This window comes from Lingula anatina, chromosome 4 (genome assembly GCF_051362555.1).
Source record: "Lingula anatina isolate TDL-2025a chromosome 4, LinAna3.0, whole genome shotgun sequence".
Taxonomy (NCBI): domain Eukaryota; kingdom Metazoa; phylum Brachiopoda; class Lingulata; order Lingulida; family Lingulidae; genus Lingula; species Lingula anatina.
Window position 1 is genome coordinate 20,466,090 of NC_141770.1, and position 16,158 is coordinate 20,482,247.

The following is a 16,158-nucleotide window of genomic DNA, read 5'->3' on the forward strand; positions in this document are numbered from 1 at the left end:
CTTGTTTTTCGTGAAATACTAGTCTGAAAGGGTGCATTGGTGTACAAATGAACTTCAGCGTAACAGCGGGTCTCTGTTTTTTTTACTCCTCTATCGTGGCACTTTTTAGCTCACCAACCTCGTTGTGGGAATGGAATATAACAGGCGTGTGTTTACACAATTTTGAATTTGTTTTTATATTCTTAATGGAAATGTCAGTGGGAAATAACAATTTGGATTTTTTTTCTAGCCAGTTCTGAATATGCTTCTTACTTATAGAAAGTTTTATATGACCCTGGCTGTGCCAGTTCTATTAAATCACCACTTCCTTTGTATACATCTATATCATGAGGACCTTGCTATATTTACCACTTTGTAATTGGGTACAAGTATTCTTTTGCTACAGTTGTTGATGATATCCTCCTCTGTAATTAGAACTGATTAGATGCACACCTTATCATGGTTGCAATTTCTATGGGCGATCTTTGCTATTGTCTAAAACACTATACCTGTGATTTGTCTGACTGTTTTATACCTGTAAAATTAACCTGGTCAGGTAAAATGGCACGTCCAGACAGGGGACATTATAAGCTATCTGAAACATAGACTGTGATACTTGTAGAAAATTGTCTGGTTAAATTTCCGAATGATCACGCAAGGGGAAAATGTACAGTTATTATTTTTACTCTTTTCAGGTCTGTTATGGCCAATGAACATGGGGAAAAGAAAAGGTCACCATCTTCTGTTACTACTCCAGGCAGACAGAGGCTGCTGCTATCACAAAGAGATACAGCATAGAATTTTAAATTGAAATAAACTAATTAAATCCATCCATTGTATCTTATACTGCTGTCTGACATTTAATCCTTATTATACACTTGAAATCTCTATCAAAATCCTATAATACTGCTACATGTACATGCAAATAAATAAGGTACATGTACAAGAATCAAATAATATCCATAATACAGGGGCGGATCCAGATATATTTTCTGACAGTCTTCCAAATTATCTTTGCATCCATCCTCCATTTCAACATCATCCGACAAAAAAAAAAAGTTATCGTCAATGGAAACTTGAAAATCTGACCGTCTTCCGAGAGACCCAGAAGACTGCCTCAATCTGCCCCTGATAATACACAGACAATTTACAGGTATATGACATTCTGATAAAAAAATTGTATATGCTTCCTACAAAATATTAACAACACATTTCTGATCACAGAAAAATGTCATGTGTGTGCACTTTTCATTTTGTGTCAGCAATATTCATGATAATAAATGCCCATGAAGGTGTACGCCTGTTCAATATGATATGTAAAAGAGTCAGATTTCACAGCCTACCATTCTACAACGTGCAAGAGGACGGGCTTACTAGTAAGCCTACTTACCCAATGACGTTTACTCTCCACTGACATGCTTTTTAAGAAAACCATGTGAACTGCATTGTTATTTTTATTTTGCTTATCACAAACAAATGAGTTTTTACTTGTATTGACAACAAAACTAATTACAAGCATTGATTTGTATTTTAACTTCTGATCAAAATAAAAACAACTTGTTATTTCTGACTTATATACTATAAGCACGTAAGTAACCTGTGCTGTTATCCAATACCTGAGAGGGCACCTAATGGGCCTGAGAGGACACTGTTGTTTATATATGTCGAAGGTAAACCAAATAACTTCGTTAGGTCGTCGTTGTGGAAAACTCAGCTTTTACATAGTCAATTCATTGAAAAATCTGTATCAATGATCATAATGTGTGTAATGTGGTCTCTGTTATCCAAATTTTGAATTAACCAGTCGATAACATAGGAGTATTAGTGTTTTTTCTGAGGTTTTCGCGGTTTCCGTATGCCAGCATGATGGGCTGAGTTAAGGATTGTTCTCGCGTATTCTCGCAAGTTAACGGACTACTCTGTGGATTTCCACAGGTTACCCCCCGTCGCTTTGGCCTGTCACTCGTACACTTTGTCCCGCCCCTTAACAGAGATAGGACAATAGACTGCCACCCGTTTCCATTCCCTTCGATATAATTCCCTGGGCCAAGCAAGTGTAAACATGTCGGAGCGGGACAAATTGGGGTTATACCGCCCTACATTTGTACAAGTTAATTTATATAATTTTATTGTGATAATAAAATTACATTATTCTTTTTACTTACTTAATTTTTTTATAAATTATATTTATATTATTTATCAAACTATTCTCAAAATCAATACAACGCAGACAAGACAAGGATGCCCATTTAGGTCCCTACCCTCGCCTGCAGTTCTGCACGTGATTTTTCTTTTAAGAGGTGTTACCCTCATTGAGCAGTGCGAGTGATGCAATGTCACCAGTGCATTGTGGGTAGTTACCTGATTATACTGAGTCTGTAGGTCCTAGTACAGACTCGTCTGTTGGCAGGACCAACAGACTGGTGAAAATATTTAATGCACCGCCTTTTATAGACCCCAGGTTAAAGTGTCCTTGAACCTGACCCATTGTGAGGCCCTTAATATCAGTGTTGTTTTCTTTTCTTTTTTAACCAGGAAGTAAAAGATTGACTTCACGTTCACGACAATTTTCCTTTTTTTCTGACTCTCTTTCACCTGAAGGAATATTGGTGTTGGGCAGTCTTTTTATTCAATAATGATAATAAATAATTGTAGAAGTAGGGCTACATGTAGTCGCACAAAAGCACATTCGATCTATTCTAGGATGTAGTTTCTCATAATTTTTTTAGACTGTTCCATTAACTTACCAACTTTGGACAGCTGGCGAGCCGACATCTCCGTGCTTTAGATTTCCTCTAGGAATGCTAATTTCAATGTTGTCAGGTGTTGGTCTCGAATCGGCAGTTGCTGATTTTGAGAAAGTGTAAGCTGGTCGGTCCATCACCCCCCTTATATACTCTGCCGCAGGGAGCGTGATTGAAAACAAACTTGGCACATCTTGACAGTTTACGGTAAAGTGCCATGAATTTCAAACGGCTCTTGAATTTCGAACGATCTTAAAATCGGCCGTCTGGAGTTTTTTCTGGACCATGAATTTCGGCCAGTAAGCAATTTTGCGTGATCTTGATTTCGTGAATTTCGTACTCCTTAAAATCAGCCACTGGGCTATTTTCGCGCACATAAAGATCTAACAGTCGGCAATGTTGCCCTAGCGTACCTTTACCTGAGTACTACGTGTGTGGCCCAAGGTGTAAGATAAAGATCGGTACAGTTAGTTTAGGACGCTAAACAACATCGTCATCACCATTCATTCAGATCAGAGGAGAATCAATTGAGTTGTACTGTCGGGCTGTTGTTTCTTTACCGCAGTACTCGGTGTGAGATAACGATCGGCAGTTTTGCTGAGGCGCACAATAGCATTGTAAACAATAGAGACTTCAGTAACAGAACAAAAGAAGTAATATTAAAAACTGCAATAAATATTACCATTATTGCTTTCTTGTATCGCTCAGATCGTTCATGATCTCCCGCTGATGATCTTCCGCTAATGAAGTCCCTTGAAATGTACAAATGAAATGAAAAATATTTTTTTAAAAATTATAAATTTCAATGGGGAGGGAGGATTAAAAACAATCGATAACGATCTTCTGCTGACACTCTTTCGCGAACGAACTCCCTTGAATGAATATGAAAATTGCCTTCTCGTCTCACTTAGATCGAGAACGATCTCCGGCTGACGATCTTCCGCAAACGAAAGCCACTGAACGAATATGAGCTTTCTCGTTTTGCTCGGATTGCAAAAGATCTCCCGCTGACAATACGAAAATTGCCTTTTTGTCAATCAGCTTTGTCAGTTGCCGTGCATATGAAGGTCCGGAAGGTGTCCCCTTTCACAAATTGGCGGTTTGTTTGCTTAGAGTGTTTTGTACCGCATGAAGGTCACTCTTGTCACTGCTGCATACAGCGTGGAATGTGTATCTTAAAGTTAATAGAAATATTTTATTGTGTTTTGTAAGCTTTAGGAAGTAGTTTCGTCGTGACTGAATATTAGCGTAAGTAGTACCATTCATCTGTGGCGCATCATAAAAGCTGGGTACGTCAAATTACTCTTAGCAAACTTCTTACAATGTCCACGGCTGTCCCGACAAGCCAAGATTACATTTTTTTCAAAAAAAAAAAAAGTCGTAAGCTGTCTAGCCATCTTTGAAAATATAGGCCGTCCGGTGAGGTCAGCGTCCGTCCAAATGACGGCTGGACAGTTCGCTGGGAAAAGCCTTGCTCATTACGGTATATTTATTTAACTAGGGGTTTACTGACACAAAATTTGGGCACTTATATAGATTGTGCCTGCTTGTATCGATCTAAATTCTGAATACCGGTGCGGTACTGCTGTTTGATGTGGTTTGCTGTACTTATCCTGAGTGCTCAAAAATAATCTGAAAAACAGAACGCTCGGATCGTTGTACTATTATAACGCCTTCTTGTTATTCACTTCGTGATATGCACTTCATGGTCAGCTTCTCTAGGTTGAACTTATATATGACATCACCCAGCTTACATGCGGGTGCATGCCTCCCAAAATGAACCAATTATATTAAAGGATAAAGTTCTAATACATTTTAGTTTAATTGTTTGTACATTTTGTAAAAATTGCCCATGTCACCCCGTTAGTTTGGAGGGTTAAGCTGGATCAAGTCCGTGTCAAAATTCAAATCTTCATTTGTTCATTTCTTTCTCTGGCGCCTTGTTTAGCCCGATGATCAGATTTATCTAGTGCCCCCAGGCTGGGGCAGCTCTTTGAAAATAACGCACAGGTAGATTTTTACCTGAGATAAATATTGCCAGCAAGAGTGCGTTCGGTACACTCAAGACAAAAAATACCTGTGAACTGAAGGCACTTTACCATCTAATTAAGAGGTAAAGGAAGTTCCAGCTATATGGAAGATTAAGATCGGACTTCTGATGGTAACTAGTATTGTTTACCTCAGTTTTGTGAAAGCAAACGAGAAGGGTGTCAGAACAATGGTGCATATATAAATTATACAGAGGATTTGTAAATTCAGGTAACATTAACTTACAATCATTGAAAAATACACTAAATTTATAGAGAATAATATCCTGGTTTGCCAAAAAATTGTACGCACAGTGTAACCGTGCATATGCGAGGTTACGCCCCTGTGACGCAAATCATTTCCCCCTGACTATATGAAAATTGCCTTCTAGCACGGATAAAAAGTCCAAGCTTTTAGGCTTGTTCGGAACGCTGACGATCTCTTGCTGATGAATATAATAACGAAGTCCCTTGAACTAATGTGGAAATTGCCTTATCCTCGTGCTCAGATCGCTCACGATCTCCCATTGACGATCTTCCAGTCCCCTGAACGAATATGAAAATGGCCTTTCTGTCTCGCTCGAATAGATGATAACTGCCTTTTCAGTTTAGTCTAGATTATCTATCTCTCGCAGGTTTGTTTGAAGATGGTTTACATGACAAAATGTACACTCTTTTTAGACGTGTACATTGGCGCAATTATGTGCCAGGTAATCAGCTGTTGGTCAAGATTGGGTTGCCTGGGTGAAAAAAAGTGGACATCGCACCCTGCACTCAGCCCCCCCCCCCCCCCCCCCCCCCAACCAACCATGTATATTTGATCGCAGACAACAGTCAGCGGTCATCTTGGTCGCAGCGCATGGCGGAGAGAGACCGTAATACACAGTTCGGCTGCCGTGGTGAAGGTTACCTGTGCGCCGCACATACCGATCTGCGGTCGTAATGGCCTCCCTGCCGAGGCCGGCTTCAGCAGTGAAGGGCGACGTATGCATCGAAGATAACGACCCGCGCACGGTGAGATGAGGACACACTCGCGCGTAAAGCTCCGCCCGACTTCAACGGTAATTGCAGATAAGGGCTACTTGTACGTGCGACATAGACACCGATCGGCTGTCGTCTCGGTTTCAGTGCACGGAAAGGAGCAGCGGTAACATTAAGCATCCACAGTAAAGCTTATTTGGCTATGGTAGACTTTAATCACCTGCCGTCTCTTCCTCCATCCACTCCCGTTCTGAGCGCCAGGATCGTTTTCGAAAGACAACACTAGTTTCTTGCTGCCAGAATCGCTTTTGAAAAACGACACTACTGATAAAGATGCTGTTTTGCGCCCCTAGCCAACAGTACTGATCGTTATCTAGCACCTTGGGCCGTACACAGTGATTGGGTGAAAGTACGTGTATCCCTTTGGTCGCAATTACCGACACTCACACATTATGGTAACTCTAAATAGATCATCGGGAGAAGATAACAGAAGGCCTAGCGACAAACAGACAACTTCCGGTCAAAATTGACAGAATTCCATGAAATTCGAACGTGTGGAAGTTCTGAGCACCTCCATTTCATGAATTTCCGCCAAAACGATCTTTTCCCAAATTTAATTATTTTTTACTGATCGAAATTCATGGCACATTACCGTAAGTAGGACAAAAGATTTTCAGGTGACACTTTTAATCAGAGCTGCCACGTAAGCTAACAGTTTAATTAATGCAACCTACAGGTAAATTGAGAGTTCCGATAAGGTCACCTTCTTCCTATCTCTCCACCAACATATTTCTTTATAGACTGCCTTTATTTTTGTTCACTGTTCAACAAGGATAATTATCGAAAGACGAACATTGTATGGAGAAGGGATTTTAATTCATTATTTTATTCATGAAACAATAAGCAAACTGCTCGTTTCAGCAAAAGGACGGGAATATAAAACCATTAATTTAAAATAAAGTTCTTAGAAAGCTGCTTGCTTAAATCATTCCATCAAGATACACGTGAACTAAATCTGGATTGAATAAGTTGTATAAATAATGTCATAAAAGAATATTTGCTATATGAATATATGCCAGACATTTCACTCATTGCGATAGATAAAGTATTCTGATATAAATTCGAAAAAAAAAAAAGAAACATTCGTCGCCGGTAATAGGTACTGGTGACAGCCCGTATCGGTAATGTATAATTTGGCAGAACAAGCTTACATGCACCCAATCAAGCAAATTTCAAAAAACAATTTTTGTAACATATTAATTTATTGGTAATGGTAGCCGGTCAGATTCTTTGAAAACATTATATAACCATGCTGGCAGAGACTTATAAAAAAGTGCAATAAAAACAGATTTGCTAGGCCAGCAAGTAGATGAAGTTATCAATGAAGGTTACTTCTGACATAAATGAATTGCGGTAAAAATTATAAAAATTTTCACCACAATCAAAATAAGCCGTAAAGCCAAAATATCACATAAGATGACAAAATTACAGGTAAGACGTGGCACTTCTTTGACATTTTAAGTCGAACAAAAGATTTTGGTGACACATTTAATCAGAGTTTACCTGCCACGTAAGTTAGACTAATAACTCCAACGTACAGGTAGATTGAGATTTTCGATAAGATCACCCTCCCATTTCTCCATCTCCGCAATTCTTTGGAGTGTCCGATAAGATCTTAAGGGATCCTGGCACGTGGATTACACGCAATTACTATGATCGTTGATTATCTTCCTTAAATGGTTGTTTAAGCTCCGATCATACTTTTTGTCGACTCCATGTTCTTAGAAAACCCTTTTAAAAACCCTTTCTACTAGCATTTAATTTGACATACGGGTCAATGGATATTATCGTCGTCGTCTTAATCTCCAATTGAATACTCTGTGCCGCTTCATAATTAATAGGAAAAAAAAAAGAAAAGCGTGTTTGGATAGATTACCCGGCCCTGTTGTTCTTCGTGATCGAAAATGTTGTTAAATGGTTAAAAGGTTAGGGCAAAGCCAGGTTAAACTTGTTCAAAATTTATAATACGGTAATGTGCCAAGCATTTCGACAGGCCCAGTCAATCCGACCACAAAAATTATTTAATAAAATTAATTTTTCTGGGCTCAAACAATTAGTCCATACGTCAAAATCATGGGACAGAATTTTTTTTTCTCGTTCCGATTGTTCGACCACATCGTCAACAAGACTCGGTAAATTTTCAAGCCAGTGAAATAGATGCTGCATGCCTCGGCCCTTTGTCAATTGTTGTCCTTTCAATAGCTCTCGTCAATGAGGAAGAAACAATTAATTGAAGATCTAATCTGGAAGCATGACGTACCTGTCTTTTCCTTTGTCCCCGATGACAATAATAGTGCTTATAGACATACAAATTTTGCTATTAAGCAGACTTGCCCTCGCTGACTGATTCATCACGCCCGTAACTGGGGAGGGGGGGGGGGTTAAAAAAGGTCTATTCTGGATGAAACCAAATATCGACAGTGGGTAGAATACATCGTAAACACCTTCATATAGACCATATATCGCGTTTGCTAGCAATAAAAAGTTTGGGAAGAATAAGCAATTTATTTTCAAGTTCGATTGAAATATATATGCAGATGGGGAAACGTTCTTGAAGTCAACACCGCAAGATCTTACATTTACTACAATCGACCGAAAGATCAGCGGGATTGACCGCCAAGACTTCTTGGCGCCAAATACCACTCGCTGTCAAAATCTGACGAACACGTGTCACTGTTCACCTACATGGATAACTGATTTGTCAACAATAAAAATGACGTCTTCCTTAAATCCATGGGAGCTTCATAGAGAGTTCCACTGGGTATTTACGTCACCTGTGAGTCACTTTCTATTTCCCCAGATACATGAAATGTTGATAATATTTAGCGTAATCCACGATGAACTCCATTCCTGTGACCCCCTCCCCCAAAATGGGACCGTCTTCATTAACATGTGGTTTGCGCTATGCTGGAGCAGACCAGATAAAACCAGTCTCTCATTTCTGCATGTGCTCAATTCTCACGTCAAATTATAAATGCACCTGTTTTGTGAAAATTATGGCAAGTAAATGCTTTTTTTACGTTCGGGTTGTATCAGTGGGGTTTTCAATATGCACCGTGGTTTGTGCACAGTGAGAGTATATAAGTAAGAAAATCGGAAGAATGCCAGCAAAATACTGTATGTCTATCAGCACAGGTACGCTCCGTATTTTGCCTTTTCTCAATATGTTTTTATATGACATGCTTTTTAAATAAAATACTTAATAGTAATTTGAAGTTACACTGATTTCCGTTTGAGTACCAGTTGGTATTCTTTGATACGGGTGATTGAATTTTCTTCGGAAGTACGTATGTCTACGCCTCGACGCTGAGCAAGCCTTGCGGGTTGAAAACAACTGATCTCAGACTGGTAAAAATTAATATAATTTATATTTTATTTCAATTCGGTTGATTTCAGTTTTCATATTAAAATTCAAATAGGGCGTACGTAGATCACATAATTAGTTTAAGTCCACTAAAGCTACCGGTTTCAAATATAAGTGACCGGCCTTTGTTTACAACACCTGTCTCCGGGGAAATACTCGTCCCACTTGTGAAGCGCATCATGAAAGTGATTGTAGGTGAGGGAAATATATAATTAAAAATTATAATTGTCGTCTTTTTTAATGTTAAGTAATGTTAGCACGTATTGTACACAGTAAAATAAGATTTCAGGAGGATAAAACATGCCTGAAACACATGTTAGGCGAAAATTGCGGCTTATCTTGCGTAACACTTCCGGTAAAATGCAATACTTCCGGAAAGATGGACATTTTGGCAGATGCCCCCAACAATCCGACGATATCAAAGGTTTCCATTTGCTGTATTTTAATCAATTTGACCAAACTGACATTCCCATGAAATTAATTAATTAATCTTGGTCGAATTGTTTGGCATATTACCGTAGTGTGAGCTGTCATTTCAAGGTAATAATTTGAGCTCAAATCGCTGCCTCAAGGAAAAACGTAAAATACTCCGTCTAATTTGGGTCATAGATCCTTTATTTTCAACATGCAGAATCAACAACTCATGGGAAATTTAAATTTTACAACACAATTTACAGCAAAAAAATCAGTAACAATGTGCTATATACGCAGCAGTAACTATGTGCTATATACGCAGAAAAAATGTCTATTGAAACAATTTTAGGAGTAACGTTTAATATTGTAACCAAGCCTTGAGAACCAAGACATTGTTAAGGTAGATCGGTCGTTACGTAATCTGACGATTTGCGCAATTTCAGCGCATAGTCAATCGTCTCTAACAACATTTCAGTCTGTTTTATCAATTTAAGGAAATAAAACAATTATCTATAAGATAAACAAACATTATCAACTTGTCTTTAACTGCTGGGTGATTTTCCGATGAGAAATATTTCATAGCTTATACAAATGTTCAGAAAATGGCCATGCAGATTGAAGAAAATTCACTAATCAAAACTTAAACTGCGTAACATTATACAGAAAAAAATTGTGCATATCTGACCTCGACTTGTCAGTGTAAACAAAGTGTACTGAAGGCATCGCAAGCAAGCATGTGAATGCTGCATTTGATACTTTGTATCAGACGCTTCATTTTACTTGACAACACAGTGTTTACGATGGGCATGACGGGCAAAACCGCGAAAAAAAAACGTCTTTCCGTCGATTTCTTGAAGGGCAGTGTTGTTAAAATTTTTCAAGCTATTGGTGGATTTTTGACTTTTTGAGTGGTACTGGTACATACAACATTAATGAGATTTTTCTGTGTGCTGATTTCCATTTTTTTGGGAAAAAGTCACAAAAAGTGCAAAAAGTCACATTCATATTATATTCATTACATAAATAAATAACAACGGCAATAAACTATTTTCACATGCATGACATATTTCCCTCTTCAATAAATCTGTTGTAAAGTTAATGGCTTACACCTTCGCATCAGTACGGCAAATCTGAAAATACATGTAGCTAGTATACTCACTTCAACTGTTAAACATAATGAAAGTTTTAAATGTACTTGGATGTCTCTCCACACAAACCAAAAATAAAAATTCAAACGTTAGAAAAAAATTTACTTTTTAGTGAAAAAACACCCATTTTCCTCATTCATTTGAATGGGGACTAGTGCGTCACGCAGGGTGTAATGCATTTCAGCTTGGCGTAGTTCTCTTGTTTGGTCAGTGACCCCCAATTTTTTTTTGCAAAATTTAAATGTACTTGGATGCCTCATTACATAAATTTTTTTTTTTTTAATTCGAACATTAGAAAATCAAAAAATAATGCTTTAGTGAAAAAACACCCATTTTCCCATTGAATCGAATGGGGACTAGTGCGATATGCAGGGTGTAACATATTTGGGCATAGTTCTCTTATTTGGTTGGTGACCCCCAATTTTTTTTTTTGCAAATTTTTAATGTACTTGGGTGTCTCTTCAAACAAACAAAAAATTTAAAAATTCGAACGTAGGAACATGTAATGACTGATCTACCTTAAGAAAGAAAATACCATCTAAAACTAGAGGATCAGAGAGGTGATACCGCCTCCGGATATTGTTCCACCAGCTGGAGTAAGTGCCACCACCACCACAACCACTACCACCTGTGCTGTGATTGACAAAATTAATTAATTGCAATAGACCAGCTCTTAAAATATGCCAAAAGAAGCATAACTGCATATAACCTTTGTAAAAATTGTTTGATCAACCAGTTTTGGAGACATAAAACTTAGTTCATAGTAAAAAATGGTAAAAAAAATAGGTCAAAGGTCAATTTCAAGGTCACAGATTGTCAGTATATGACTTCCCATTCAAGTTCAATTGTAGCAATGGGCATATCTCTGCCAGTTTTGTAGATACAAGGGACAGAAAAGTTGCAAAGTTCAGTTCACGGTGAAAAGTAGGTCAAAGGTCAATTTCACGGTCACAGTTAGATTGCCAGTATATGACTTCTTATTCAAGTTCAATAGTAACTATGGGCATATCTCTGCCAGTTTTGGAGATATAAAGGAAGAAAATCTTGCAAAGTTCAGTTCATGGTGAAAAGTAGGTCAAAGGTCAATTTCAAGGTCACAGTAAGATTGCCAGTATATGTTTTTTTTATTCAAATTCAATAGTAACTATGGCTCTATCTCTGCCAGTTTTTGAAATATAAGGGACTGAAATGTTGCAAAGTTCAGTTCATAGTAAAAAGTAGGTCAAAGGTCAATTTCAAGGTCACAGTTAGATTGCAAGTATATGACTTCCTATTCAAATCCGTAGAAACTATAGGCAAAACTCTGCGAGTTTTGGAGATATAAGTGATTAAAAATGTGCAAAGTTTAGTTCATGGTGAAAAACAGGTCAAAGGTCAATTTCAAGGTCACGTTAAGGTAGCCAGTATATGACTTCCTATTCAAGTTCAATAGTAACTATGGACATATCTCTGCTAATTTTAGATTATTTCACATTTTATTTTCACCAATGAATATTGCAACATTGTACTTTTTGATATAGCGCAACTCCTAAACCATATCGAAACCCCCTTCAGTATTGCGCTTATCAAGTTCTATAAAATGCAAAAAGCCATAGGTCTACAGCATTTTTGGTTTGAGAATTATGGAGAGTTTTCAGTTTTGCCATTAGATTTTCTAATGGCTGTGTCTCCCGTGAAAATGCACTGATTGACCCCAAACTCTTGAAAATGAAAGAAGTCCCTAATTGAAAACCCCCACTGTAATATGAGAGCTTAGGTCTGTGCAGTTTCTGAAAATTGGCAGAAACAAATTTTTTTTTGCAAAAAATCCCATTTTTAGAAAATTTTGGCCCATTTGACCTTGAAATAAAGGTCAAAGGTCAAATCCAAGGGCATATTTGGAATCTTCACATATGACTTTCAGTCAGACTTCTATAGAAATTTTTCCCATAATTCCTTCAGTTTGGGAGATATTTGGCATTGAATTTTCAAAAATTTTGACAAGGGTGCATTTCAACGAGTGCCACGCCCAGGCCATTGCACCATCTGAGACAAAAATACCAGGGGGTTCAAGTTGAGATTATATGTGACCTAAATCCAAGAGATGGGGACATGGGCCCCTGCGGTCTAGGAGGAGAAGCAGTAACGGTGACTTGTATCCGGCGCCAGAATGCGGAGCCGGCGGAGCCGTACGAGACGGGTCGGGACTAAAACCGTACACGCTGGTGGTACTAATAATATCTAAAGGACGAATACTATGAAAGCGTGCCACATATAGATGAACAATGATTGTGTGCAGTCGGGCAGATAACCAGATAAGCGACTGGGACTTGGGAGATGACAATTAACGCTGTCGCTCAGCAGCATCAGTAGAGGGAGAGGTGGCAATTAAGGCTGTCACTCATCACCTCAAACTAGGCCAACTCAACTTACTTCCCTTAACCAAGCTGACTTACTCTGAGCATTGTGGCCTATTGTGTTTACCCTGTAATTATGTTAAATGTGCGATACGTAAGATTAGGGTGGTTTATCCATATCCGTAATGTCATCTTCTCTGCACAAAACTGTATTTAATTCCACCCAATCTTCCCCAGCATTACTGAAGGTGCTGAAACGTTTATAATCTAAAATGGAAATGTGACAACGCCATACCAAACCGGTGGGCCTATTTATTTATTTATTTATTTATTGAACGTTAAATACAAGTGAGAAGGCATGTTGAAATATTCTAAAACAGTTAAACTTCTTATCTGATGAACAATATCAAAAATGCTGTCTTTTGTAACAAATTCAATAAAACGAAGCAAAACGTACTATACAAAAAGTAGATACACTCGTGACTAGTGAGAAAATTTCCATTTGTTTTTACCAAAAAAACTTTTGCAGTTAAATATCGTCAACTTCCAATCCCATGGAAAACATCCAAGATCTTTTTTTTTATAGCAAATGTTATATGCTAGTATTGACGTCATTTTTGCTCATGCAGACCTAACTTCTACAGGTGTTCAAATAAGACATACATGTATGTTCACGTCTACATGTCTACCATTTACTATCATTTACTATTATTCACCTTCCGCAATGTACGCACGTAACTCCATTAATGTAAATAACTTCTGTACAGGCGTAACTAACACCGAATTTTGCCTGTAAACTTTGGTTTGTCAACCATACAGTAATGGTTTCTATCAAGCATACAAGACATTTATCACATAGATTCATGCGTGCTCACGGTGAACGCTAGCGTTTCGTGTGATAAGCCTAGGTCCCAACTACGTTTTGGACGCACGGTTTTTAGGTTCCTTGTGTCCGGCTAAGACGTAGCTAGATCGCAGGGAAGAAATCAAGTAATGGTGAAAAGTTTCTACCTCCGAAAAGTTGCACGATGGACATGCTCCTCACGCACGAACTCCCACGTTTTCCCATTTTTTTGGCCATAGACCACACGTAGCTGCCCATACGAACGGTTGTGACTGAGGCTTTTCCTCTTCCTCTACAATTTCCATGGCCTCCGCTACACACAGAATTCGCAGGAGACGTGCCCGGTACCAGGGCAACAGATGTTTTTCACGAGATATAAATTCACAGATATGTCTTTAAATAAATAGACAGTCATATCATTCTCTGCCTTTTTCCATTTCCCTATATAATCTGTCACCCTGGTAGAGGGTACAGGGGACACACGATCCTAAAATTTGTTTGTCCGGAGCCTATAGTTCCCTTACGGGCATTGAGCGGTGAACCTGCAGTGATCGTGACGATGATTGAACTTGTTGTTGGTCTTAGTTTTCCCCATTTGGTTTTAGGAGGAATGAAAATTGGGAAGAAGTTAAAAAAACAGCATAGGCCTACTCTACCCCCTACCAAGGTTACAGATTTTTCACTAGATATTCATGTATGTGTCTCTGGCTAATACATGGCAGAAAAATGCACGTAATTTATCAACGGTCCTGGTATTTATGTACGGCCCTGGCCTACTCCCCGAATTTTCATTTCTGTAAGTGTCTATGCACGCGTACGTCTTTCATGAACTTTAGTCACTTTATTACTGACATGCATTGGTGGATTTAGAGGGGGGGTCAGGGGGGTCCTCTCTTGCCACTTGGACATAATAATGAATTCGTTATTATGTCCAAGCTTGCAATTAGAATTTTTGTGTAGCTGAATCATAGTTTTAAACCGTGACATTCGCCCCCTAAGACACCAAATGACACCAGATCCCATGCCAAGGGGGGGTTGCATCTGCAGACCCCCCTTCAAATAATGTTGGATCTGCCCCTGTTCATGTAATACACTATAGACCTACACTTTATTTATACAGAAGGCCTACATTCAGACTATCGAACCTTCAGACTAATGAACCTTCGGACTTATGAACCTTCAGACCAATGCACCTTCGGACTATCGAACCTTCGGACCAATGAACCTTCAATACACATTCGGACCATTGAACCTTCGGACCAATGAACCTTCGAACTATTGAACCTTCGGACTATCGCTAGGGCCCCTAAGAAATCTACCACCCTAGCTTACTCTCTCTCAGTATACCATCAATTCACCTGTATTTGTTACAAGCACACTTTCTGTTTCTTGGGAGATTCTGCCTCCTTATCACTTACCCTGCATTTGTACAAGAAACTCCGCCTTAATTGTCCTGGCTGACTCAGACTCGTTATCACTCTTGGCCGAGCAGAGGGAGTCCACATCATCTATGAAAATAATGCTCGGCTTGTGTTCTCTGGCCATCTCAAATAGATTCTCTACTAATCTGAAAGAGATTTCACCAAGACATTTGATATACATAATGAACCATAAGGGAGTGAATTTCAAGGAAATGATGTTAAAGGATTCTACTCCATCACAATGCTGGATTTTGTCTAACAATCTGTTGTAAAATTTTACACACATCATTTATGCAGACTTTTTCTTAAGAATGCAAATATAGAAAATATATAGAAATTAACCATCTTACTTTTCACTTTCTCCAAGCCACTTTGATACCAAATCTGATGAAGACACTGAGAAGAAGGTTGAGTTATTGGCTTCTGTGGCTACTGCTTTGGCCAGGTAAGACTTCCCTGTCCCTGGGGGCTTTAAATAACAACAACAATAACAACCATAATAATAATTGTCATTTACATATTACCTTATTATTTTCTCACTAAGTTCCCAGTCAAGGCCTTATTTCTTGCACCTTTTTTTGTGACCAATGCCTATACTCAAACTATCCACAAGCCTTACTTAAAATTTAACTAATGTCTAAAATTATTGGTAATAAAAACTGAGACTTAAGATTACAGACAACCTGACTCACCCCATACAATAATATACCCCTCTGTGGCTGTCTTTTTCCTGATATAAAATATTCAAAAACATGACTAATTGTGGATCATTATGATTCACTGTAAACAATCAATTACTATAACATATATTATTATTTTGTTATTTCCCAACAACTAAAA

At 38.4% G+C, this 16,158-nt stretch overlaps 1 protein-coding gene and 1 long non-coding RNA gene across 6 annotated transcripts in view; both read right to left on the bottom strand.

Moving 5' to 3' along the window:
* Positions 1-16,158, bottom strand: part of LOC147762553 (vacuolar protein sorting-associated protein 4A-like) — a 125,646-nt gene that overhangs the window by 24,872 nt on the left and 84,616 nt on the right. For all 5 annotated transcript variants that reach the window (XM_087011988.1, XM_087011987.1, XM_087011986.1 and 2 more), the window contains 3 exons: positions 16,011-16,048; positions 15,669-15,787; positions 15,316-15,464 (listed from right to left, as the gene is read on the bottom strand). In XM_087011988.1, the coding sequence (XP_086868114.1) occupies positions 15,316-15,464; positions 15,669-15,787; positions 16,011-16,048 (306 nt within the window). The remainder of the gene's footprint in view (positions 1-15,315; positions 15,465-15,668; positions 15,788-16,010; positions 16,049-16,158) is intronic.
* LOC147762554 (uncharacterized) lies at positions 9,750-15,309 on the bottom strand. The gene is made up of 2 exons (XR_015334102.1): positions 11,236-15,309; positions 9,750-10,699 (listed from the first exon to the last, which is right to left on the bottom strand). It is a non-coding gene; the product is annotated as an uncharacterized LOC147762554 (long non-coding RNA).